Source organism: Eriocheir sinensis, unplaced genomic scaffold, assembly GCF_024679095.1.
Source record: "Eriocheir sinensis breed Jianghai 21 unplaced genomic scaffold, ASM2467909v1 Scaffold146, whole genome shotgun sequence".
Lineage (NCBI taxonomy): Eukaryota > Metazoa > Arthropoda > Malacostraca > Decapoda > Varunidae > Eriocheir > Eriocheir sinensis.
In genome coordinates this window covers 110,001-135,892 of record NW_026110806.1, presented here as the reverse complement: position 1 = coordinate 135,892, position 25,892 = coordinate 110,001, and the positions used below count along the sequence as shown (strand labels likewise).

The 25,892-nt window shown below is 45.5% G+C and overlaps 3 protein-coding genes across 6 annotated transcripts in view; all 3 read left to right on the top strand.

The window, feature by feature from the left end:
- Positions 1–633: 633 nt before the first annotated feature.
- Positions 634–25,892, top strand: part of LOC126990134 (activating molecule in BECN1-regulated autophagy protein 1A-like) — a 28,510-nt gene continuing 3,251 nt past the window's right edge. The window contains exons 1-4 of the mRNA XM_050848691.1: positions 634–799; positions 1,722–1,832; positions 23,957–24,210; positions 24,463–24,646. Coding sequence (XP_050704648.1) covers positions 1,725–1,832; positions 23,957–24,210; positions 24,463–24,646 — 546 coding nt within the window. The 5' untranslated portion in view covers positions 634–799; positions 1,722–1,724. The remainder of the gene's footprint in view (positions 800–1,721; positions 1,833–23,956; positions 24,211–24,462; positions 24,647–25,892) is intronic.
- LOC126990132 (uncharacterized) overlaps positions 5,505–25,892 on the top strand; it is a 42,003-nt gene continuing 21,615 nt past the window's right edge. For all 3 annotated transcript variants that reach the window (XR_007744040.1, XR_007744041.1, XM_050848688.1), the window contains exons 1-4: positions 5,505–5,567; positions 7,348–7,520; positions 9,677–9,962; positions 10,602–10,744. The gene's annotated coding sequence lies outside the window, so the exon portion shown is untranslated. The remainder of the gene's footprint in view (positions 5,568–7,347; positions 7,521–9,676; positions 9,963–10,601; positions 10,745–25,892) is intronic.
- On the top strand, positions 12,364–15,643 carry LOC126990133 (uncharacterized). 2 transcript variants are annotated; one of them, XM_050848689.1, is made up of 3 exons: positions 12,364–12,798; positions 13,395–13,575; positions 14,848–15,643. In XM_050848689.1, the coding sequence occupies exons 1-3, from the start codon at positions 12,506–12,508 to the stop codon at positions 15,106–15,108; spliced, it is 735 nt and encodes a 244-aa protein (XP_050704646.1). In that variant the 5' UTR covers positions 12,364–12,505; the 3' UTR covers positions 15,109–15,643. The 2 variants fall into 2 exon arrangements, with proteins under 2 accessions (XP_050704646.1, XP_050704647.1); XM_050848690.1 differs by lacking the exon at positions 14,848–15,643 and adding an exon at positions 14,175–14,325 and having other exon boundaries at positions 12,375–12,798.

The window sequence follows — 25,892 nt, the reverse complement described above, 5'->3', positions numbered from 1 at the left end:
TCTAAATGCTATTGACTTAATAGCACACTAAATATAGCTAAATGTATAGAATGTATATAGATATGTAATGAGATGATGCGATAACACATATACTGGCCGGCATTTCCTCGCCCATTACCACCCCCCCCAAACAGTGAGAACAAACAAGCTAACACACAAACGCACGTTTATAACATAATAGAAAAACTGTGAAAAAATCCAATCCTAAGGCATAGCTGTGATACGCATAGTTTCCATGTCATCATTAGGTCTTGAGCCTTTTTATAAATACAACTACTCTTTTATTAAATAACCTAGCTAGGTGCACACTCGCCTATACCAATTATTGGTGTTGTTTCTGACGCAACTATTTTGAGTGTATTGAAGTTCTATTTCTGTCCTTAACAGAGAAGGAAGAATAGTTGACATATATATGGAAGACTACGGCTACACTCGTCGCTCCACACCAGGCCATAGAGTTTTTTGATAGCTAATAAATAGTTTTAGAGTTAGTTAAGTTACTCTGTTGCCTTTGAAGGTGATAAATAAGTAATGGTTGTTAATGTGGATGTAAATACTGTTAGGCCCGCCGCCCTTCCTCCAGCCCGCCACGAGCAGCAGCAGGAAGGAAGGACAACACAACTACCACTGACGGGTGGAGCCACAGCCTCTACTAGAGCCCCATAAAACACCCAAGAAGAAGAGGCCAAGGAGGTGCAGACGGAGGCCTGGAGCAGGCTGCAACGACAAGCAGCGTGCAGGCCGCCCCAGCCCCCGAGATCACCGTGGTGTTGGGGGAGGCAGGGATGAAGGACAGCAGGTGAGGAAGGCGATTAATGCCCCACATTCGTGTCGTTGGGGACAGTGTATGATGAAGAGTGTCAGTTGGGGTGTAAGGGTGTGAGTGGCGCCGCCAGGAGTGAGGAGAAGGCAGGAGACCTTCTGGATCTGGGTTATTGATGCGCCGGTACAGTTGTGCAGGATCCCACACCGTGGAGCAGTATTCCAGTGTTGGTCTCACAAGTGTGTCATGAGCTATGTGTTTAATGTCAGGTGTGCAGTTATGTAAATTCCTCCTCAGGAACCCCAGTGTTCTGTGGCACTGATATGGTCTATGTGGGTGTTGAATTTCAAGTTAGTTGAGAGATGGATACCAAGGTACTTGTGTGTGAACTGATTCTAAGTCTGAATTGTGGAGAGTGTGAGTGTGATGTTGTGCGCTCTGGTGAATCTTAATAGTTTGCATTGGTCTGGTCTGAAGTGCATCTGCCAGGTGCACCCACCGCTGGAGGGCGTCCAAGTCGTTTTGTAGTAGTCTGCAGTCGTCAGTAGTCTTTACTGCTCTAAACTATCGTCGGCAAATAGTCCAGTGGAAGAGTTAGGCGATGAGAGTGGAAGATCGTCAATGTACAGGAGGAAAAGAAGGGGGCCCAGAACGGTGCCTTGTGGGACACCTGAAGGAACAGGGACTAACTGTTTGGGTGTTATTCCAGAAATCAGATTGGGCTAGGTTAGATTGGTCTGTTTTATTTGCCTTTTCTGCCATTTTGAGCACTTTTTTACCATTGAACTTGTTCCATTTACTGGTGGGTTAGGTCAGCTTGCCTTGGTATAAATATGGCAGGCTTTGCGCTGCTCTGTTGTCAATGGTGGGTGTACTTCTGGAGCTTTACCTGTTACTTTAAGGTGATGGCTCTCTCTCTGTGTGTGTTGTGTTAAGCTTAATGTGTCCCTTGTTACAGGCGATGATGGGTCAGCGGCAGACATTGTGGAAGCAGTCCTCTGAGTCGTGGGGAGGACGCCACAACAGACTACACTATCAAGGAGACTGTCTGCCAGGATCTTATTCAATAGTGAGTTACAAAAGTTTTCATGCAATGATATACTAGAATCACTCCAGTTTTGGGTCACTTGACAAGTATATATATATATATTTTTTTTAGTTTCTGCCCCGGGGAGACGCGCCCCGAGGGAGGATCCGCCCCAGGGAGGGAGAATATACCCCAGGGAAGGAGTGGCCGCCATGGTGAGTACGTGGGAGCTGTGGAAGAGGTGTCAAAATGGATAAATATGAACTGTTTGGTTTATACGTGGCAAGGTGAGCTTCATGTCTGTATTGCTGTTTGTCTGTGTGGTATGCTGACCGTGCTGACCCCCTAAGGCTTGTCTGTGGCTGTGGAGTGCTGTGGGGAGGGAGATATTAATGGTTGGCTGTGAGGGAGAGGTCTATTACGTCTCAAAGTGCTCATGTGACGGAGCTGCGCACGGAGGCCACGCGTAGCTATATCATGCGTGTCCTTAACTCTGTCTTACCCTTGATAATACTAACACATTATTTTTGGTGGTTGTGCATACAGGTGCTGGCAAATTGTCGTGCTCCAAACATAGGCCTATGCATTTATCATTTTTAGTGTTCGTGTGACGGAATTGAGCACTGAGGCTATGCGCTGCTATATCGTGTGTGCCCTTAACTCTGTCTTACCCTTGATAATACTAACACATTATTTTTGGTGGTTGTACATACAGGCGCTGGCAAATTGTCAAGCTTCAAACATAGGCCTATGCATTTATCATTTTTAGTGCTCATGTGATGGAGTTGAGCACCGAGGCTACGCGCTGCTATATCGTGTGTGCCCTTAACTCTGTCTTACCCCTGATAGTACTAACACATTGTTTTGGTGGTTGTGCATACAGGCGCTGGCAAATTGTTGTGCTCTAAACATAGGCTTATGCATTTATCATTTTTAGTACTCATGTGGCGGAGTTGAGCACCGAGGCTATGAGCTTCTATATCGTGTGTGCCCTTAACTTTATCTTACCCTTAATATTACTAACACATTATTTGAGGGGTTTGTGTAGACGGGAGGTCACTGCATGCACCTTTGTTTATCAGTATTAACCCGGTAGCAGCGACGGGTCAAATTTGTGGCTTTACCGTGTAGCAGCGACGGGTCAAATTTGTGGCTTTACCGTGTAGCAGCGACGGGTCAAATTTGTGGCTTTACCGTGTAGCAGCCACGGGTCAAATTTGTGGCTTTACCGTGTAGCAGCGACGGGTCAAATTTGTGGCTTTACCGTGTAGCAGCGACGGGCCAAATTTGTGTCTTTACCGTGTAGCAGCGACGGGCCAAATTTGTGGCTTTACCGTGTAGCAGCGACGGGTCAAATTTGTGGCTTTACCGTGTAGCAGCGACGGGTCAAATTTGTGGCTTTACCGTGTAGCAGCGACGGGCCAAATTTGTGTCTTTACCGTGTAGCAGCGACGGGCCAAATTTGTGGCTTTACCGTGTAGCAGCGACGGGTCAAATTTGTGTCTTTACCGTGTAGCAGCGACGGGCCAAATTTGTGGCTTTACCGTGTAGCAGCGACGGGCCAAATTTGTGGCTTTACCGTGTAGCAGCGACGGGTCAAATTTGTGGCTTTACCGTGTAGCAGCGACGGGTCAAATTTGTGGCTTTACCGTGTAGCAGCGACGGGTCAAATTTGTGGCTTTACCGTGTAGCAGCGACGGGTCAAATTTGTGGCTTTACCGTGTAGCAGCAACGGGTCAAATTTGTGGCTTTACCGTGTAGCAGCGACGGGTCAAATCTGTGGCTTTACCATGTAGCAGCGACGGGTCAAATTTGTGGCTTTACCGTGTAGCAGCGACGGGCCAAATTTGTGGCTTTACCGTGTAGCAGCGACGGGTCAAATTTGTGGCTTTACCGTGTAGCAGTGACTGGTCAAATTTGTGGCTTTACCGTGTAGCAGCAACAGGCCAAATTTGTGCCACGGTTTAAAACCCCCAAAAATAGATGATACATAATCTGATCAAAAATGCTTTGATATATAGGTATTATGAAATGGTTTGTGTGAGGGGTGATTTTTTTCTCATTTTTCTTGCTTGCCATTAAGAAACATGATCCCTGCTGCTACCGGGTTAAGGATACAAGAAATAAAGTAGAAGATACATGATAAATTACAGACATACACCCAAAGTTGCAACATAAGAATATAAGTACATAGGAACATTAGATTAGGTTAGGTGAGGTAAGGTTAACCCGTCCGCTGCGATTGGCACGGATTTTTCCTTCACTGGTAGCCTGGTAACATACACTCCCAGGTCTTTCTCTGCCTCTGTGGTGGATAGTGGAGTGTTTCTCATGTGATATTGATGTGCTGGATATCCCTTCACTGGTAGCCTGGTAACATACACTCCCAGGTCTTTCTCTGCCTCTGTGGTGGATAGTGGAGTGTTTCTCATGTGATATTGATGTGCTGGATATCCCCTCCCAAGGTGCAGGACTTGATATTTTTCTTCATTGAATTGTAGCAGCCACTTTTTGTTCCATTCCTGTAGCTTGGTGATGTCTTCTGGTAGAAAATCCACAGTCAAGGGTTAAGAAGCTGATGTAGGGAACATGTCTGAAGGAAAAAAGAAGTACAGTTTCCCATATAGAAGTGTGGATGAGTGGAATGGTCTAAAGGAGGAGACTGTGGAGGCAGGGAGTGTGCATCAAATGAGGGAGAGCTTGGACATATATCGACAAGGAGACAGGACTATCCCATCTTAGCTCAGGCCCTGTAAACCACAGGGAGATGCTTGAGAGACATAAAGAAATATAGCTTCCCACACAGAAATATAGAGGTTTGGAACAGACTAAGTGAGGATGTAGTATCAGCGAGGAGTGTGCAAAGCTTTAAGGAAAAGTTGGATTAATGTAGATACGGAGACAGAACCACACGAGCGTAAAGCCCAGGCCCTGTTAAACTACAACTAGGTAAATACACACTCATACATGCACACTCTAACCACTCCCACTCATCCCCCCTTCAGATGGATGACATGTTTCTGGAGGGCAAGATGGAGGTGGGGGAGGAGGTGCGGCGGCAGTGCCATGACCCTATGCTGGCCCCCACGCCGGCGCTGCTGGCTCGACGCGAGGTTCCGGCGCGCCACCCCCGGGCCACCACCACGCAGCTGCATCACATCAGCGAGGAGATGCTGGTTTACCGCAAGCACAACCTCCTCTCCTGCCAACTGCCCGGCTCACCCAAGTCCACGTTCCTTATGGTATTCAGCCCCGATGGGTGAGTGAGGGGGCAAGGTTTTATTTCTTTATTTTATTTACAGGAATGGAGATGGTATGGGCACCTTGAAATGATATCAAAAAACATGCATAAAAAAAGACATGGGAAAAGAAGTACCGTAAAAAACCGCACTTGAATTATACTAAATCACGGAAATGATAAAAAAAAAAATGCAAAAATAAGACATGGGGAAAGAAGTAGGGTAAAAAAACGCACCTGAATTATAAGAAATCACAGAAATTCTGATAATAGAAAAATAAAAAATAAATGCTTGGTGATGTCTTGTAGGAAAGCCAGTCAAGGGGTCAATCAACTTGTCTTGTTCTCTCTGCAGGTCAAAGGTCGCCTCCACCCACGGCGACCACAACATCTACGTCAGCGAGGTCAACACAGGTAAGTTCATCTGTACGCTGGAGGGACACCCGCTAACCCCGTGGGTTGTGGCCTTACACCCAGCCTCCAACGAGATAGTGTCCTCGGGCTGCCTCGGCGGGGAGGTGCGCGTGTGGGGCCTCAAGGTGGGTAGGGGGTGTTGGGTGTAATACAGGAGTTTGTTTTGCATATGTTTATTTCCATTTATTATTTATTATTTTTTGTTTTATTTTTTGTTTTTATACCTTTTTTTTATTTCATACTTTCATTTTTTGCATGTTTATTTTTATTTATTATTCCTCATATTTTGTTTTATTTTGTTTTTATACTTTTTTTATTTTATGTTTTCAGTTGTTTTTATTTATCATACCTTCCTTTTTTCATTCTTTGTTACACCTTATTTTTCAACAGCTGGTATCTTTAAATGTAGCTTTGTATAACTTTTCTTAACAGTGTATCTTTAAATAACATTTTTTTCCTTCCTTACATTGCTTATTTTTAGCAGTTTCCATTTTTAATACCAACAAAACCAAACCTAACCTAACCTCATCTAGCATTGCCTATCCTAACCTTACCATACCTATATATAACTTTTCTTAACAGTGTATCTTTAAATAACTTACTTTTCCTTCCTTACCTTGCTTATTTTTACCAGTGTCCATATTTAATACCAACAAAACTTAACCTAACCTAACCTCACCTCACCTTGTCTAGCCTAACCTCACCATACCTATATATAACCTGAATAAGACAACCTCACTATCATCTATCTTATCTCCTCATTCAACCTTATGTGTTATGTGTAAAGCAACTTAACCTAACCTAACCTCACCTCACCTTGTCTAGCCTAACCTCACCATACCTATATATAACCTGAATAAGACAACATCACTATCATCTATCTTATCTCCTCATTCAACCTTATGTGTTATGTGTAAAGCCCTAACCTAACCTAACCTAACCTCACCATACCTATATATAACCCAAATAAGACAACATCACTATCATCTATCTTATCTCCTCATTCAACCTTATGTGTTATGTGTAAAGCCCTAACCTAACCTAACCTCACCATACCTATATATAACCCAAATAAGACAACCTCACTATCATCTATCTTATCTCCTCATTCAACCTTATGTGTTATGTGTAAAGCAACTTAACCTAACCTAACCTCACCTCGTCTATCCTAACCTCACCATACCTATATATAACCCAAATAAGACAACATTACTGTCATCTATCTTATCTCCTCATTCAACCTTATGTGTTATGTGTAAAGCCCTAACCTAACCTAACCTCACCTTGTCTAACCTAACCTCACCATACCTATATATAACCCAAATAAGACAACCTCACTATCATCTATCTTATCTCCTCATTCAACCTTATGTGTTATGTGTAAAGCAACTTAACCTAACTTAACCTAACCTCACCTCACCTCGTCTAGCCTAACCTCACCATACCTATATATAACCCAAATAAGACAACAACATCACAATCTTTATCTTTTTGTTCGACGTTATGGTTGTGGTGGTTGTCAATGTGGTGCGTTAAGTTGAGTGGTGGTGATGGTGGTGAGGTCTTTAAATAACTTCTTTTTCCTTACTTTGCTTATTTTTTCCAGTTTCCATTTTTCATACCAACAACACCTAACCTAACCTAACCTTACCTCGTCTAGCATTGCCTAGCCTAACCTTACCATACCTATATGTGACCCGAATAAGACCTCATCATCACCATCATCTTCCCCTTCTGTCTCTCTCCGGCATATGACCACAGATGTTGCACCGAGTAAATGAAACTTTCCAACTTTCATCACCGTCATCTTTATTTTCTCATTCGACGTTATGTGTAGTAGATGGTTGTGGTGGTTGTCAATGTGGTGCGTGTAGTAGAGTGGTGGTAACGGTGGTGTGGTTGCAGGGCGGCAGTGAGGTGTGGACGACAGAGAAGAGCACGGTGATCGCCTCCCTCGCCTTCCACCCCACGGACAAGGTGCTGGTCATCGCCACCTACAATGAGATATACTTCTGGGATTGGTTCCAGCCGCAGCCCTTCACCAAGATATGCACGGCTGATGAGAAGGAGAAAGTCAGGTGTGTGTGGGAGACGTATGCGCATGTGTGTGTGTGTGTGTGTGTGTGTGTGTGTGTATTTACCTAGTTTTACCTAGTTGTGACATACGGGAAAAGAGCTACGTTCGCGCTGCCCCACCTCCATATCCTCTCTTAATCAACTTTTCTTGTGTGTGCGTGTATAAAATGGCAGTGATAAAGTGTGGTGTGTGAGGGGGACTTGGTTGTGTGTGTATGTGTGTGTAAAGTGATGATTGCAATATGTACCAGTATGATTTTTTATTTATTTATCTATTTATTTTTTAACAACAAAGGAGACGCCTCAAGGGCAACAAAGAGTGTAGAGAAAACAAAAGCCCGCTACTCACCGCTCCCATAACAGACAAAAGTAAAGAGTGGCCGAGAGAGAGGTCAATTTTGGGTGGAGGTGTCTTATGTGTGTGTGTGTGTGTGTGTGTGTGTGTGTGTGTGTGTGTGAAATGGTAATGATAATTTTGATGATTTTATGCTTCATTGATGGTTGGTAGCCTTGGGTTGAAAATATAAACACAGAGGTTGGCTTGGCGAGAAGGAACAATGACAGCACTGAGTGACCCCTTTGAAAATCTATTAAAAAGATCATGTATTATTTAAACATAGATACATTACTTTCAGTGTGTCCTAAGCCATTTTTGTGCATATTTCACATCTCAAAATTTAACACCTGCTGCGTTACCTTAAATTTCAAAGCATAGTCTGCCATTAAATTTGATATCTACCATATTACATAACATTTCAACCCCCATCTACCACATTGCATTACATTTCAACCCCCCATCTACCACATTGCATTACATTTCAACCCCCATCTACCACATTACATTTCAACCCCCCATCTACCACATTGCATTACATTTCAACCCCCCATCTACCACATTGCATTACATTTCAACCCCCCATCTACCACATTGCATTACATTTCAACCCCCATCTACCATATTGCATTACATTTCAACCCCCATCTACCACATTGCATTACATTTCAACCTCCCATCTACCACATTGCATTACATTTCAACCCCCATCTACCACATTACATTACATTTCAACCCCCATCTACCACATTGCATTACAGTTCAAACCCCCTTCTACCACATGACATTACATTTCAACCCCATCTACCACCTTGCATTCCATTTCAAAGCCCCATCTCCCAAAGTACCTTACATTTCAACCCCCATCTACCACATTGCATTACATTTCAACCCCCCATCTACCACATTACATTACATTTCAACCCCCATCTACCACATTGCATTACATTTCAACCCCCATCTACCACATTGCATTACATTTCAACCCCCATCTACCACATTGCATTACATTTCAACCCCCATCTACCACATTGCATTACATTTCAACCCCATCTACCACATTGCATTACATTTCAACCCCATCTACCACATTGCATTACATTTCAACCCCCATATACCACATTTCCTTACATTTCAACCCCATCTACCACATTGCATTACATTTCAACCCCCATCTACCACATTGCATTACATTTCAACCCCCATCTACCACATTGCATTACATTTCAACCCCCATCTACCACATTGCATTACATTTCAACCCCCATCTACCACATTGCATTACATTTCAACCCCATCTACCACATTGCATTACATTTCAACCCACCTCTACCACATTGCATTACATTTCAACCCCCATCTACCACATTGCATTACATTTCAACCCCCATCTACCACATTGCATTACATTTCAACCCCCATCTACCACATTACATTACATTTCAACCCCCCATCTACCACATTGCATTACATTTCAACCCCATCTACCACATTGCATTACATTTCAACCCCATCTACAACATTGCATTACATTTCAACCCCCCCCATCTACCACATTACATTACATTTCAACCTCCCATCTACCACATTGCATTACATTTCAACCCCCATCTACCACATTGCATTACATTTCAACCCCCATCTACCACATTGCATTACATTTCAACCCCCCATCTACCACATTGCATTACATTTCAACCCCCATCTACCACATTACATTTCAACCCCCATCTACCACATTACATTTCAACCCCCATCTACCACATTACATTTCAACCCCGATCTACCACATTACATTTCAACCCCACCTCCCCCATCTTCCAGGTACGTCAAATTCGACCAGCTCGGCCACAAGCTCATCACGGGGATCGCCAACATGCCCCACGAGAGGCCCGGGTTGCCCTCCACCCACCACATGCCCTCGCGCTCGGAGCTGGTGGAGCGCGAGCAGCGATACAGCCAGCTCTCCAGCCAGTACCTCAGCCTCGTCTCACACCTGGAGGCCCTAACGAGCTCATCCGCCGCCGCTGCTGCTGCGTCCGGCGGCTCCTCGTCTGCCGCCACAACCGCCGCGACGTCATCCACAAGCACCACGTCAGCTTCCCGCACGGTGACTATATTTATTTTTTATTGTTTTTTTATTTGTTTTTTTCTGTCTAGGGTAATTAACGTGTTTTCTTGTATAAGAGAGAGAGAGAGAGAGAGAGAGAGAGAGAGAGAGAGAGAGAGAGAGAGAGAGAGAGAGAGAGAGAGATGATAAAGTAGAAGACAGTCAGTAAAGGAAGAGTAAACAAGGTAGATAGATAGATGAATACATACATACATACATACATACATACATACACACATACATACATACATACATACATACATACATACATACACACATACACACATACATACATACACACATACATACATACATACACACATACATACATACATACATACATACATACATACATACATACACACATACATACATACATACATACATACATACATAGAGAGTGAGAAACAGTGGGTGAGAAAGAGAGCCATTTTCACACAAGCATACCCAAATACATTAGCGGGCCAAAAAACATCTTAAAATACAATCATCCTCATCCCCCTTATCCATAAAAACAAAATAGGGAATAACACTGAAACACACACAAACACACACACACACACACAAACACACACAAACACACACACAAACACACACAAAAAAATTATTATCCAACTCTGGGTCTCCTCCTCTCAACAGATCGACCGAGGCACAGACCCCATAGAACTCGGGGCAGCGCGGCGCGGCAGATGACCGAGGAACGCAGAGGTACCGGCGGAGGAGGCGGCGGCAGTGTTGGCAGCGGCGGGAATGGTGGCGGCAGCAGCAGTCAGGGGCCGCAGGTGATGTGGACTCTATTTTATTCATTTTATTTATTATTATTATTATTTACTTATTTATTTATTTTTTTTACGTTCTGGCCTATGGCGCTGTTAGTTGTTTTTTTAGGGGCCTGTCATATCGTCATTTTTTTTACCCTGATTTTTGCTGTTTGTTTGTCTGTCTGTCTGTCTGTCTTTATTCATCTGTTTGTCTGTTTATATTCTTTAATTTCTGCTTTATTTATCTATATATCCAACTGTCTATACATCCGTCCATCTGTCTGTCTGTCTGTTCCATTCATTATCTCTGTCTGTCTTTATCCATCCATTAGTGTGTTTATATTCTTTAATTTCTGCTTTATTTATCTATCTATCCAACTGTCTATATGTCTGTCTGTCTGTCTGTTCCATTCTATATCTCTTTCTTTGTCTGTCTCTATCCATCCATTCTATATCTTCTTCATTCTCATTCATCCTTCATCTCTTCTTTCTATATCTTTCTCATCCATTCTATATTTCTTTCTTTGTCTGTCTTTATCCATCTGTCTGTCTGTATCCTTTTATCCATACTTTATTAACCTCTATATCCATCTGTCTATATGTCTGTCTCTACCACCAGCAGCAGCTTAACCTAACCACCCCTTACCTCCCCTCCAGGACTCCACCAACACAAGCGACCCACCCAGGCCATCCTCAGCCTTATGGGGCGGGGGCGGCCTCGGGGGGGACACGGACGGCGGCGGAGCAGGGGCGGGGGAGGGCGAGGAGCGGGTGGAGGAGTCATCCAGCTTGGGGGCGGCTCGATCGCTGCGCCAGATGGTGAGTGACGACAGCGCCTCCTCCTCAAGCCTAGACTCGTCCTCCTCAGCGACCTCTGGGGCTAGCTGAGCCTCGGAACGCAACACCTGACTCTCGCTCCTGTGGACGTCTCGGCTCCATCGTCTGGGGCAAGATTCCGACGGGGTGGCGACCGATGCGACTCCTAACCCATGGGAGCCCTGACCTGACCCCGCCCCAGGCCCCAGGGTGATGACGAACGTGGGGTAATGAAGAGGAGGCTAGTACTGGGGTGTCAACGTCCACCCTGTCGCCGCTATCCGGGGCACGGGCGAACGGTCAAGCCTCCATTGGGGTTACTACTTCCATCTATCCGACCACCTGGGATTCACGGCAGGCGACCAGGGCGGGTCAACTGGGCAGAGAGAGCGGGGCCGCCGGAAGATGCCCTGAGTCAGGCGAACGGAGCGGGGCGGGGCCGGGGTGGAGTCCAGGGATGCTGTTGATGATCCGAGTGATGCGACACAGCCCCTCTGCCCCCGGTCCTCCTCCTCTTCCACCTCTTCCACCTCTCCACCAGCCCCTCCACTGTCCCCTGTACCTCTTCTCCCCTCGCCTCCACTTCCTCCTCTCCCGCCTCTTCCGCCCTATGATCCACCACTGCCCCTCCGCTCTGCCTTCTGATCCACCCACCGATCCACCATTCTCGAGACTTTCCACCCATGCCGAGCTGCCTGATCTCTATCCTACGCTGCCGTCACCGCTCAGCTCCCTAGCGGATCTCTCGGCTGCTCCACATCCACATCCACCGTCGGAACGCACGCCTCTCGCACGGCTCCTCTCCTCCCCCAGCCCTCCACCCTTCTTCCACGTTCCTCCACCCCATCCTCTGTCCCTCTCTCCTCACTCCGTAATCCCTCCCGGTCCGATGCCCCCTCCTCTTCCTCCTCCTCCTCCACCTCCTCCTCCACCAATCCACTCTCCTCCGACCGGCTCCGCTCTTCCATGGCGCGGCTTCTCTCCCGCCATCCCTGTAATTACTTCTCCAGGTCCTCCGCCTCGCACTCCGCCTCCACCCCCTGCTACTCCATCCGAAATCCATCTCATCCGCTGCTCAACACATCCCTTGACACCATTTCGGATGACGCCTCGGGATCCAGGGCGTCGGGGCTGCTCGGGGCGATCCGCGGGGCCGACCTTCCCCCGGGGCCGTCTGCCAGGTCTCGCTCGGCCCTGGACTCGCAGATTGGGGTCCGGGTCCTCAGCAGACACATCGTTAATATAGAACAGATATGCATGTGAGTATCGGCCATTTTCTTATTATTTTCTTTTTTTTTATTTATTTATTTTTATTTCTTTGTCATCATCATCGTCATTATAGAACAGATATGCATGTGAGTATCAGCCATTTCCTTACTATTTTCTTTTTTTATTTATCCATTGTTTTTATTTCTTCGGCATCGCAATTATCAATGTAAGACAGATATGCACTTTCGTCTTCTATAGGAGCACACATACACAGACGCACACTCACGCACACACATATGCATAACACCATCTCTCGTCCATACACACACACACACACACACACACACACACACTCACTCACACCCCATTCCATCACCCATATCCTCACCTGCTCCCTCCCACACACACACACACACACGCACACACACACTCACTCACACCCCATTCCATCACCCATATCCTCACCTGCTCCCTCCCACACACACACACACACACACACACACACACACACACACACACACACACACACACATTACTATCACCCATACATACCCATTCTGCCCACACCCCACACACCCCCTCCCATTCCCCCTCCTCCCCCCCCACCTGCCTACTCATGCCCCCCCTCTCTCCCCCTCTCCCTCAGTGCCCTGCTGGAGATCAACAACCACACCAGGGAGGAACAGATGCTTCAGCAGATCTGCCTCATGCTCAACGATATCCAGGAACAGATCCACTCTCTGCGGCTGCCCGAGGACTCCCAGGTGGTGGAGGACCTCGCCGGGGCCTTCTCCGAGACCCTGCCCACCCCGCCCAAGTTGATTCAGGTGGGGGGTGGGTGGCTTAGGGTCAGTGATAGGGCCAGTAAAAGGTCATTACTAGTGTGGAAACTAAATTATATTCTCTTTATTTATTTATTTATTTATTTTATTTTTTTATGTGAGTGCCCAAGTTGATTCAGGTTATTGAATGGTGGCTTAGTGTCGGTGATCAGGCCAGTAAAGGGTCGTTGCTAACGCGGAGACTAAATTACATTCTCTCAACCCGTCCACTGCGATACCAAAGCCAAATCCATGACAGTCGCAGCGGACGGGTTGAATGGTAACATATCACGAATGACATTACTAGTGCTGAAACTTAAATTACATTCTCTCAACCCGTCCACTGCGATACCAAAGCCAAATCCATGACAGTCGCAGCGGACGGGTTGAATGGTAACATATCACGAATGACATTACTAGTGCTGAAACTTAAATTACACTCTCTCAACCCGTCCGCTGCGATACCAAAGCCAAATCCGTGGCAATCGCAGCGGACGGGTTAATTAAACGGTAACATATCGCGAGTGACGGAGGAAAGAGAAGGAGATAACACGCCACAATCTATCTATCCATAATCTATTCTCTATTCTCATTCTCGGCGACAGGAGGAGGAGGGAGGAGAGGCGCCCGTCCCCCCTCCCGACCTACCTCCTCGGCAACAGTGAGTCTAGTGGCGGGGGTGGTGGTAGCAGTGGTGGTGGTGGTGGTGGTGGTGCAGGGAGCTTAAAACAAAGGGCAAAGGTAGTACCAGGTGTTCAAGTGTAGTTTGCGGGCATTTTTTATTTATTTATTTATTTTTTTTTTTTCAGCGGGCTTTTTCTTTCACATTTGTTACCTTTTTGTATTCCCTTGAACTGACTCCTTTGCTGTAAAAAAAAAATTAAATAAAAAAAAGTTTGCAATGAACCTTCCCGCCTTGGTGTTGATTTGCTCTAACCCATCAATGTATCCGTGTGTGTGTGACTAAGCTAAGAGTTACTAGTTTAAGACAAAGGGCTGAGGGCCGTGTTTTAAGACGCCATCGCTTCTCACATCAACTATTTCTAAAGGTCAGAGAGGGGATCAAACTGTTTTTCATGAGTGTTTTTTAAGGTTCATGGCACAGAAGAAGCGTCACACTACCATCAGGGTCATAAAACTACCCCTGGAAAGGCCTACAGCTCCTACGAAAGCCATGTCAAATATGTGAACTTGGGCGACGAAATGTTTTCAAACACGACCTTAAGACAAACATGAACCATTTGTCATCACACAATTCTTTACACAAACCACCTATAGGAGGATCAAGGAGCCAGCCAGGAGGACGGATCACCAACTCCATCTCCTCCACCTCTACCTCCACCTCCGCCTCCGCCTCCACCACCAGCACCAGCAGAACCACCCAGTCAGTCACCTCCACTCAGTACAGCCACCACCACAGCCTCCACTTCTACAGCGAGCACCACCTCCTCTTCCTCCTCCTCCTCCTCTTCCTCCTCCTCCGTTTCCGAGCAACAAACGAGTCACGGCCACGTCCCTCCACCCCGCCCGTGTAAATAGACGCCGTGCATCGCAACAAACCCGTAACCGTGATCCCGCAAGTACCACCACCTCTATTACCAAGCCTCTAGATAACTTGAAAATCCTTAGTTTCAAAGCGCGTAGCCTAAGAAACAAATTTGATGAGCTGAGATGTCTTGCTCTAACAGAAAATTTTGACATAATTGCTATAACCGAAACATTTATCGACACCACAAATATTGATTTAAGTTCTGAATACAACATAGATGGCTACAGACTCTTCAACAAAGATCGTGTAAACCGTAGAGGCGGTGGCGTCGCCCTTTTTGTCAAAAGCTATTTGCAACCCACTGACAAAACACCGGGAAACAGTAACGTTGAACATTTGTGCGTGCGAGTAAACATTGCAAAAGTCAATTTAAATATATCTGTCACCTACAGACCTCCCGGGCAATCACTCGATGACGACCTTGAAATGTACAGCGTCTTAAGGCAGTCACTTAATAACAGCGACTCACTGATATTAGGAGACTTTAACCTCCCCCATATCGACTGGGCGACACTATCAGGTACAGAAGGCGAGTCACATAGAATGATCAATTTCTAGAAGAAAATTATCTAAGCCAAATGGTTTCTGAGCCAACTCGACAAAATAATATACTCGACCTTGTTATAACGACCCAAGATAACCTTCTCAGTAGTGTCACGGTAGGAGAACACCTCGGTTCTTGCGATCATAAATTAGTGCGCGTCGACATTAAAGCTCAATCATCAGTGACTGAAAATAAAGTAAAGGTGCCCAATTTCAAAAGAGCTAACTTCGTAGAAATCCGACAAAAACTAACAGAAATACAACTATCAGATGACGGCAACGTAGAGGAAGCCTGGCTAAGCCTTAAAAATCACTTACTCACTCAGTAGAACACATTCGTCCCCTTGTGCGAGAAGCGAATTAACACTAATAAAAGCCCACCGTGGTTTAATAGCGAAATTAAACAATCAGTCAATGAGAGAATATTGTTTTACAGGTTTAAGAAAGAACAAAGCACGCCCGAGAACATTAGACTTTATAATGATGCCAGGTGACGAGTAAAAAGACTAGTAGGTCAGGCAAAGCGTAGATATGAAGAAAATATTGCAGCCAACTGTAAAAATAACCCGAAATCTTTCTTCAGTTACATAAACAACAGAAAGGCGATCAAAAGTGGTATTGGACCTTTAACAAACAGCGACGGTGCACTAGTGACTGACAGCCAACACATTGCAAACCTCTTAAACAATTACTTTTCCTCGGTGTTTAATACTAACAGTCTTCCTCTCGCTACCACCAACACCAGTACTATTGTAAATCTCGAGCATGCATTGCCTAATTTTGAAATAACAACCGATGAAGTCCTTAAAGCTCTCCATTCACTTAAAACAAATAAAAGTCCTGGACCTGACAAAGTATATCCAACTCTGCTGAAAGAAACGAAGAGCGAAATACTCTCCTCCCTCACAACCGTATTCAATATGTCCTTGCGACAAGGCATCGTCCCTTCAGATTGGAAAAAGGCTAACGTGACACCGATTTTCAAGAAAGGAGAAAAAAAAGTACCAGGTAATTACAGGCCCATTAGTCTAACTTCGGTTGTAGGTAAGCTACTTGAGGGCATAATTAGAGACAAAATTGTGAGTTACCTTGAAAGCCACTCATTGATTGGGGACTCACAACATGGCTTCCGAAACAAAAGATCCTGCCTATCAAATCTATTAACCTTTTATAACGACCTCTTCACTGTTTATGACGTAACCAAATCACTGGACGTAGTCTATCTTGATTTCCAGAAAGCGTTTGATAAAGTCCCGCATCATAAATTACTTTACAAATTAAAGCAAATAGGTATTGACGGTCAAGTAAACCAATGGATCGCGAATTGGTTGAGCAACAGACAACAAAGAGTAGTGATTGACGGATTTAACTCAGAGTGGGCGCCTGTCACTAGTGGCGTCCCTCAGGGCTCGGTCCTTGGCCCAGTGCTCTTCATTATTTACATCAACGACGTGGATGTTGGACTCAATAACCGCATTAGTAAATTTGCAGACGACACAAAGATTGGTAACTCGGTTCTCACTGACGAAGGCAGGCAAAGCCTCCAAGAGGATTTGCACAAAATTTCAGCTTGGTCGGATAGATGGGAGATGCCCTTTAACGTAGACAAGTGCCAGGTCCTTCAAGTTGGAACGAGGAATAAGAAGTTCGAATACGAAATGCGCGGCGTTAAACTCACAAGCGTTCAATGCGTTAAGGACCTGGGGGTCAAAATCGCGTCAAGTCCCAAATTCTCACATCAATGCATCGATGCAGCAAATAAAGCGAACAGAATGTTGGGCTTCATTAAAAGAAACTTTTTATTCAAGAATAAAGATGTAATACTCCCGCTCTACAACAGTTTAGTCAGACCCCACTTGGAATATGCGGTACAGTTTTGGTCTCCCCACCATACAAAGGACATTGCTAAATTAGAAGGTGTTCAGCGTCGGGCAACAAAAATGTTCCCTTCCTTGCGCAACAAATCCTACGAAGAAAGTCTTTCCACCCTTAACATGTTCTCTCTTGAGAAACGTCGCCTCCGAGGAAAACTGATCGAATGTTTTAAAATACTTAATGGTTTCAAGAATGTAGACAGAACAAAACTGTTTATGATCGATGACACTTTGCGCTCGAGGAACAATGGCATAAAACTCAAATGTAGACAAGTAAATTCAGACTGCACCAAATTTTTCTTCACCAACGTTGTAGTGCGAGAATGGAATAAGCTCCCACCATCAGTGGTCCAGTGCAACACGATTGACTCCTTCAAAAATAAGCTCGACCGTCACTTCCTTCAACGTAATATTAACTAGAGTAGAAAAGCAACGTTTTGGAGTCTTCTGATTAATGTAAAATCACTTAGGTTTAAGGACAGACCACCTAGTCTGGACCATGGGGTCTGTGTGGTCTGATTTTCTATGTAAATCTATATATAAGGACATACAAAACCACGGCCTCCCTTCTCAGGATACCTGTAACATCAGGATCAAGGTCAAGATCAACGGAAGTAAACAGAGCGACGCTGCGGAGTCTGTCACGCCGCCCACGCCCACACAGTGCCCCCACGCCCACACAGTGCCCCCACGCCCATCCAGTGCCCCCACGCCCACACAGTGCCCCCACGCCCATCCAGTGCCCCCACGCCCACACAGTGCCCCCACGCCTCCACGCCCATCCAGTGCCCCCACGCCTCCACGCCCATCCAGTGCCCCCACGCCCACACAGTGCCCCCACGCCTCCACGCCTCCACGCCCATCCAGTGCCCCCACGCCTCCACGCCCATCCAGTGCCCCCACGCCTCCACGCCCATCCAGTGCGTATTACAAGGTTATCTATTTCAAGCTTTTTTGGGGAGGTTCAGGTGATGGGTCAGTAATATTCCAGAATCACACCCAAGCTTACCCATGTCAAGTTTACCTGTTTCAAGCTTTTTGTGGCTGAGGTGACAGCTTGGTAATATTCCAGAATCACACCCAAGCTTACCCATGTCAAGTTTACCTGTTTCAAGCTTTTTGTGGCTGAGGTGACAGCTTGGTAATATTCCAGAATCACACCCAAGCTTACCCATGTCAAGTTTACGTGTTTCAAGCTTTTTGTGGCTGAGGTGACAGCTTGGTAATATTCCAGAATCACACCCAAGCTTACCCATGTCAAGTTTACCTGTTTCCGTTCACCGGTGATGAGGTTTCAGGCCCCGGTCCACCTCCGCAGCAGCGCTCCACAGGGCCGCCAACATTACAACAGTAACATTAGCACCTAAAGTTGTCCTCAATCCTCACCAGGGTTGTTGATTTTTTTTAAATGAAAAAAATGGATTTTTTTTATTCAAATCAGATTTTTTTATCTAAGTTGATTTTATATATTTTTTTATAAATGAAAATAATTAAATGAATGTAAACCTCAATATTGTCTACATTAGTTTAAAACACATGTTGAAGTAACCTGGCTGGCTGTTTGAGCCAGGCCTAAGACTGACCAGCTGCAGCCAGCCAGCCAGCCTTGGCCAGCACCACACCACAACTCTGTCTAGTCTCCTAACAGTCTAACCAGATCATGTCATGTTTTGGACATGTCCTCACTGAAATTGCTCAAAGAAAAATGACTGCAGCTTCAAATCAAAGTATCAGAAAAGACTGTGGATGATCTATGTGTGTATGTGAAGTGATTCTTTGAAAAATAGGAGAATATGTTTCAATTATTTCCTTTACTGCAACCCTGATCCTCACGTTTGTAAAGTCATAGGATTTAGTGAATAAGTGAGTCTTCAGCGCTTTCTTGAAGATTGCCAGACTGCCACTGTTCTTAACCCGTAGAGCACCGTTGACGCGTCTCACGCGTAAAAGCGATTTGCAATCATATACTGTTGACGTTTCAGACGCGTTTGCAAATTACCATAATTAATTGCAATTGAAAGGACGCTCCCGTGCTCATCTATACGCTCATATGGGTCAGAGTGTCGACTTAAGAGTCAGCCTAGCCTCTCCCAGGCCAATATGCCCCCAGGGGTGACGTCGACCCACATGGAAAGTGAATTTGGGCGTGTGACACGAACGAAATCAAGTCCGAAACAAAGTGACAGACTGTGGTGAGAGAAGTCCTTCATCAGCACACTGTCAGTAGACTGTCAGCACACTGTCAGTAGACTGTCAGCACACTGTCAGTAGACTGTCAGCACACTGTCAGTAGACTGTCAGCACACTGTCAGCACACTGTCTTTAGACTGTCAGTAGACTGTCAGTAGACTGTCAGCACACTGTCAGTAGACTGTCAGCACACTGTCAGCACACTGTCAGTAGACTGTCAGCACACTGTCAGCACACTGTCAGTAGACTGTCAGCACACTGTCAGCACACTGTCAGCAGACTGTCAGCACACTGTCAGTAGACTGTCAGCACACTGTCAGCACACTGTCAGTAGACTGTCAGCACACTGTCAGCACACTGTCAGTAGACTGTCAGCACACTGTCAGCACACTGTCAGTAGACTGTCAGTAGACTGTCAGCACACTGTCAGTAGACTGTCAGCACACTGTCAGTAGACTGTCAGCACACTGTCAGCACACTGTCAGTAGACTGTCAGTAGACTGTCAGCACACTGTCAGTAGACTGTCAGCACACTGTCAGCACACTGTCAGTAGACTGTCAGCACACTGTCAGCACACTGTCAGCACACTGTCAGCACACTGTCAGTAGACTGTCAGTAGACTGTCAGCACACTGTCAGTAGACTGTCAGCACACTGTCAGCAGACTGTCAGCACACTGTCAGTAGACTGTCAGCACACTGTCAGCACACTGTCAGTAGACTGTCAGCACACTGTCAGTAGACTGTCAGCACACTGTCAGCACACTGTCAGTAGACTGTCAGCACACTGTCAGCACACTGTCAGTAGACTGTCAGCACACTGTCAGCACACTGTCAGTAGACTGTCAGCACACTGTCAGCACACTGTCAGTAGACTGTCAGTAGACTGTCAGCACACTGTCAGTAGACTGTCAGTAGACTGTCAGCACACTGTCAGCACACTGTCAGCACACTGTCAGTAGACTGTCAGCACACTGTCAGCACACTGTCAGCACACTGTCAGTAGACTGTCAGCACACTGTCAGCAGACTGTCAGCACACTGTCAGCACACTGTCAGCACACTGTCAGCACACTGTCAGTAGACTGTCAGCACACTGTCAGTAGACTGTCAGCACACTGTCAGCAGACTGTCAGCACACTGTCAGCAGACTGTCAGTAGACTGTCAGCACACTGTCAGCACACTGTCAGCACACTGTCAGCAGACTGTCAGCACACTGTCAGCACACTGTCAGCACACTGTCAGTAGACTGTCAGCACACTGTCAGTAGACTGTCAGCACACTGTCAGCACACTGTCAGTAGACTGTCAGCACACTGTCAGCAGACTGTCAGCACACTGTCAGCAGACTGTCAGCACATTGTCAGTAGACTGACACCACGTCATCAGCACACTGTCACCCCGTCATCAGAACACCATCAGCACACTGTCAGCACACTGTCAGCACACTGTCAGTAGACTGTCAGCACACTGTCAGCACACTGTCAGCACACTGTCAGTAGACTGTCAGCACACTGTCAGCAGACTGTCAGCACACTGTCAGCAGACTGTCAGCACATTGTCAGTAGACTGACACCACGTCATCAGCACACTGTCACCCCGTCATCAGAACACCATCAGCACACTGTCAGCACCTCTTCAACCCCGTAACAGTCTGCCTGGTAAGCCATTTTTCGTGTATTTCCGGATATTTTCCTCGGCCAGTTTTCCGCCATGGTGCGGTGCACACCTTTGGGCAGAGTTGCCTTTGTCTGGGGTGTGCGTGTCCTCAAAGTCGCCTTTCTCAACTCTTCTGCCCATGACCGGAAGATTACCAAAATGAGACGGCATTTTCAACTTCCCAAAGTCAAAAACATGACATAGGGAGTTTGTTGATGAAGGTGGCGATAAAACAACAGTTCTTGCTAGTTTGTGTTTGTGGTTTATGAAGCCAGTGTGTTCATTTTGTAGTCTTTCTAAAGTGAGGAAAGTGATCGGCTTAAATAGCTTGTTGAGCCGTGCGTCCTTGTTTAATCCCTTGACTGTGGATTTCCCACAATAAGACATCACCAAGCTACAGGAATGTAACAAAAGGTGGCTGCTACAATTCACTGAAGGAAAATGTAAAGTCATCCACCTTCGGAGGGGATATCCAACACAAAATATTGACAAATGGCATCGTTTGAATTGTTTCTAACGATGGCGATGATGTTTTCATTCCGGGAAGTTCTTGCTTATCATACAGTGATGCTTTAACATGGTCTGGGGTGCAACAGTAACACAACAGTGACCTCGTGAGCTCTATGTCCACCCCCACCTGGCAGGGTTACCCACAGGAAGCTCAGGAAATGGTCATCGCCATAGGCCTATGGAAGTGCGGCCAGCAGAACAGTGGCCGCACCCAGCCCAAGAATTGGGGGAATTCTTTAAAATCTGACACACCAGAACAAGAAACGTAAGAATTTTGCAAGATTTTGGGTCAGTTCTTACTCGGTCTCGGGTAATTCTTGGTTCTAGTCTCAGTCCGCGTTGTAAACTCATAGAAATAGCATCCGTGCGCTTGTGTCATGTTTTCAGCACTACAGTGTCACTTTTTGTGCTTTAACCCGCTAGCAGCGACGGGTCAGATTTGTGGCTTTACCGTGTAGCAGCGACGGGCCAAATTTGTGGCTTTACCATGTAGCAGCGACGGGACAAATTTGTTGCTTTACCGTGTAGCGACGGGCCAAATTTGTGGCTTTACCGTGTAGCAGCGACGGGCCAAATTTGTGGCTTTACCGTGTAGCAGCGACAGGCCAAATTTGTGGCTTTACCGTGTAGCAGCGACGGGCCAAATTTGTTGCTTTACCGTGTAGCAGCGACGGGCCAAATTTGTGGCTTTACCATGTAGCAGCGACGGGCCAAATTTGTGGCTTTAACTTGTAGCAACGACGGGCCAAATTTGTGGCTTTACCGTGTAGCAGCGACGGCAAATTTGTGGCTTTACCGTGTAGCAGCGACGGGTCAAATTTGTGGCTTTACCGTGTAGCAGCGACGGGTCAAATTTGTGGCTTTACCGTGTAGCAGCGACGGGTCAAATTTGTGGCTTTACCGTGTAGCAGCGACGGGTCAAATTTGTGGCTTTACCGTGTAGCAGCGACTGGCCAAATTTGTGGCTTTACCGTGTAGCAGCGACGGGTCAAATTTGTGGCTTTACCGTGTAGCAGCGACGGGTCAAATTTGTGGCTTTACCGTGTAGCAGCCACGGGTCAAATTTGTGGCCTTACCGTGTAGCAGCAACAGGCCAAATTTGTGCCACAGTTTAAAACCCCCAAAAATAGATGATACATAATCTGATCACAAATGCTTTGATATATAGGTATTATGAAATGGTTTGTGTGAGGGGTGATTTTTTTCTCATTTTTCTTGCTTGCCATTAAGAAACATGATCCCTGCTGCTACCGGGTTAAGGATACAAGAAATAAAGTAGAAGATACATGATAAATTACAGACATACACCCAAAGTTGCAACATAAGAATATAAGTACATAGGAACATTAGATTAGGTTAGGTGAGGTAAGGTTAACCCGTCCGCTGCGATTGGCACGGATTTTTCCTTCACTGGTAGCCTGGTAACATACACTCCCAGGTCTTTCTCTGCCTCTGTGGTGGATAGTGGAGTGTTTCTCATGTGATATTGATGTGCTGGATATCCCCTCCCAAGGTGCAGGACTTGACATTTTTCTTCATTGAATTGTAGCAGCCACTTTTTGTTCCATTCCTGTAGCTTGGTGATGTCTTCTGGTAGGAAATCCACAGTCAAGGGGTTAAGAAGCTGATATAGGGAACATGTCTGAAGGAAAAAATAAGTACAGTTTCCCATATAGAAGTGTGGATGAGTGTAATGGTCTAAAGGAGGAGACTGTGGAGGCAGGGAGTGTGCATCAAATGAGGAGAGCTTGGACATATATCGACAAGGAGACAGGACTATCCCATCTTAGCTCAGGCCCTGTAAACCACAAATAGATACACACAGGGAGATGCTTGAGAGACATAAAGAAATAGCTTCCACACAGAAATATAGAGGTTTGGAACAGACTAAGTGAGGATGTAGTATCAGCGAGGAGTGTGCAAAGCTTTAAGGAAAAGTTGGATTAATGTAGATACGGAGACAGAACCACACGAGCGTAAAGCCCAGGCCCTGTTAAACTACAACTAGGTAAATACACACTCATACATGCACACTCTAACCACACCCACTCATCCCCCCTTCAGATGGATGACATGTTTCTGGAGGGCAAGATGGAGGTGGGGGAGGAGGTGCGGCGGCAGTGCCATGACCCTATGCTGGCCCCCACGCCGGTGCTGCTGGCTCGACGCGAGGTTCCGGCGCGCCACCCCCGGGCCACCACCACGCAGCTGCATCACATCAGCGAGGAGATGCTGGTTTACCGCAAGCACAACCTCCTCTCCTGCCAACTGCCCGGCTCACCCAAGTCCACGTTCCTTATGGTATTCAGCCCCGATGGGTGAGTGGGGGGGCAAGGTTTTATTTCTTTATTTTATTTACAGGAATGGAGATGGTATGGGCACCTTGAAATGATATAAAAAAACATGCATAAAAAAAGACATGGGAAAAGAAGTACAGTAAAAAAACGCAAGTGAATTATAAGAAATCAAGGAAATTCTGATAATAGAAAAATAAAAAATAAATGCTTGGTGATGTCTTGTAGGAAAGCCATAGTCAAGGGGTCAATCAACTTGTCTTGTTCTCTCTGCAGGTCAAAGGTCGCCTCCACCCACGGCGACCACAACATCTACGTCAGCGAGGTCAACACAGGTCAGTGCATCTGTACGCTGGAGGGACACCCGCGAACCCCGTGGTGTGTGGCCTTCCACCCCGCCTCCAACGAGATAGTGGCCTCGGGCTGCCTCGGCGGGGAGGTGCGCGTGTGGGGCCTCAAGGTGGGTAGGGGGTGTTGGGTGTAATACAGGAGTTTGTTTTGCATATGTTTATTTTCATTTATTATTTACTATTTTTTGTTTTTATACCTTTTTTTTATTTCATGTTTTCATTTTTTGCATGTTTATTTATATTTATTATTCCTCATATTTTGTTTTATTTTGTTTTTATACTTTTTTTATTTTATGTTTTCAGTTGTTTTTATTTATCATACCTTACTTTTTTCATTCTTTGTTACACCTTATTTTTCAACAGCTGGTATCTTTAAATGTAGCTTTGTATAACTTTTCTTAACAGTGTATCTTTAAATAACATTTTTTTCCTTCCTTACATTGCTTATTTTTAGCAGTTTCCATTTTTAATACCAACAAAACCAAACCTAACCTAACCTCATCTAGCATTGCCTATCCTAACCTTACCATACCTATATATAACTTTTCTTAACAGTGTATCTTTAAATAACTTACTTTTCCTTCCTTACCTTGCTTATTTTTACCAGTGTCCATATTTAATACCAACAAAACTTAACCTAACCTAACCTCACCTCACCTTGTCTAGCCTAACCTCACCATACCTATATATAACCTGAATAAGACAACCTCACTATCATGTATCTTATCTCCTCATTCAACCTTATGTGTTATGTGTAAAGCAACTTAACCTAACTTAACCTCACCTCACCTTGTCTATCCTAACCTCACCATACCTATATATAACCCAAATAAGACAACATCACTATCATCTATCTTATCTCCTCATTCAACCTTATGTGTTATGTGTAAAGCATCTTAACCTAACTTAACCTCACCTAACCTCACCTCGTCTGTCCTAACCTCACCATACCTATATATAACCTGAATAAGACAACATCACTATCATCTATCTTATCTCCTCATTCAACCTTATGTGTTATGTGTAAAGCAACTTAACCTAACCTAACCTCACCATACCTATATATAACCCAAATAAGACAACCTCACTACCATCTATCTTATCTCCTCATTCAACCTTATGTGTTATGTGTAAAGCAACTTAACCTAACCTAACCTCACCTCACCTCGTCTATCCTAACCTCACCATACCTATATAACCCAAATAAGACAACCTCACTATCATCTATCTTATCTCCTCATTCAACCTTATGTGTTATGTGTAAAGCAACTTAACCTAACTTAACCTAACCTAACCTCACCTCGTCTATCCTAACCTCACCATACCTATATATAACCCAAATAAGACAACAACATC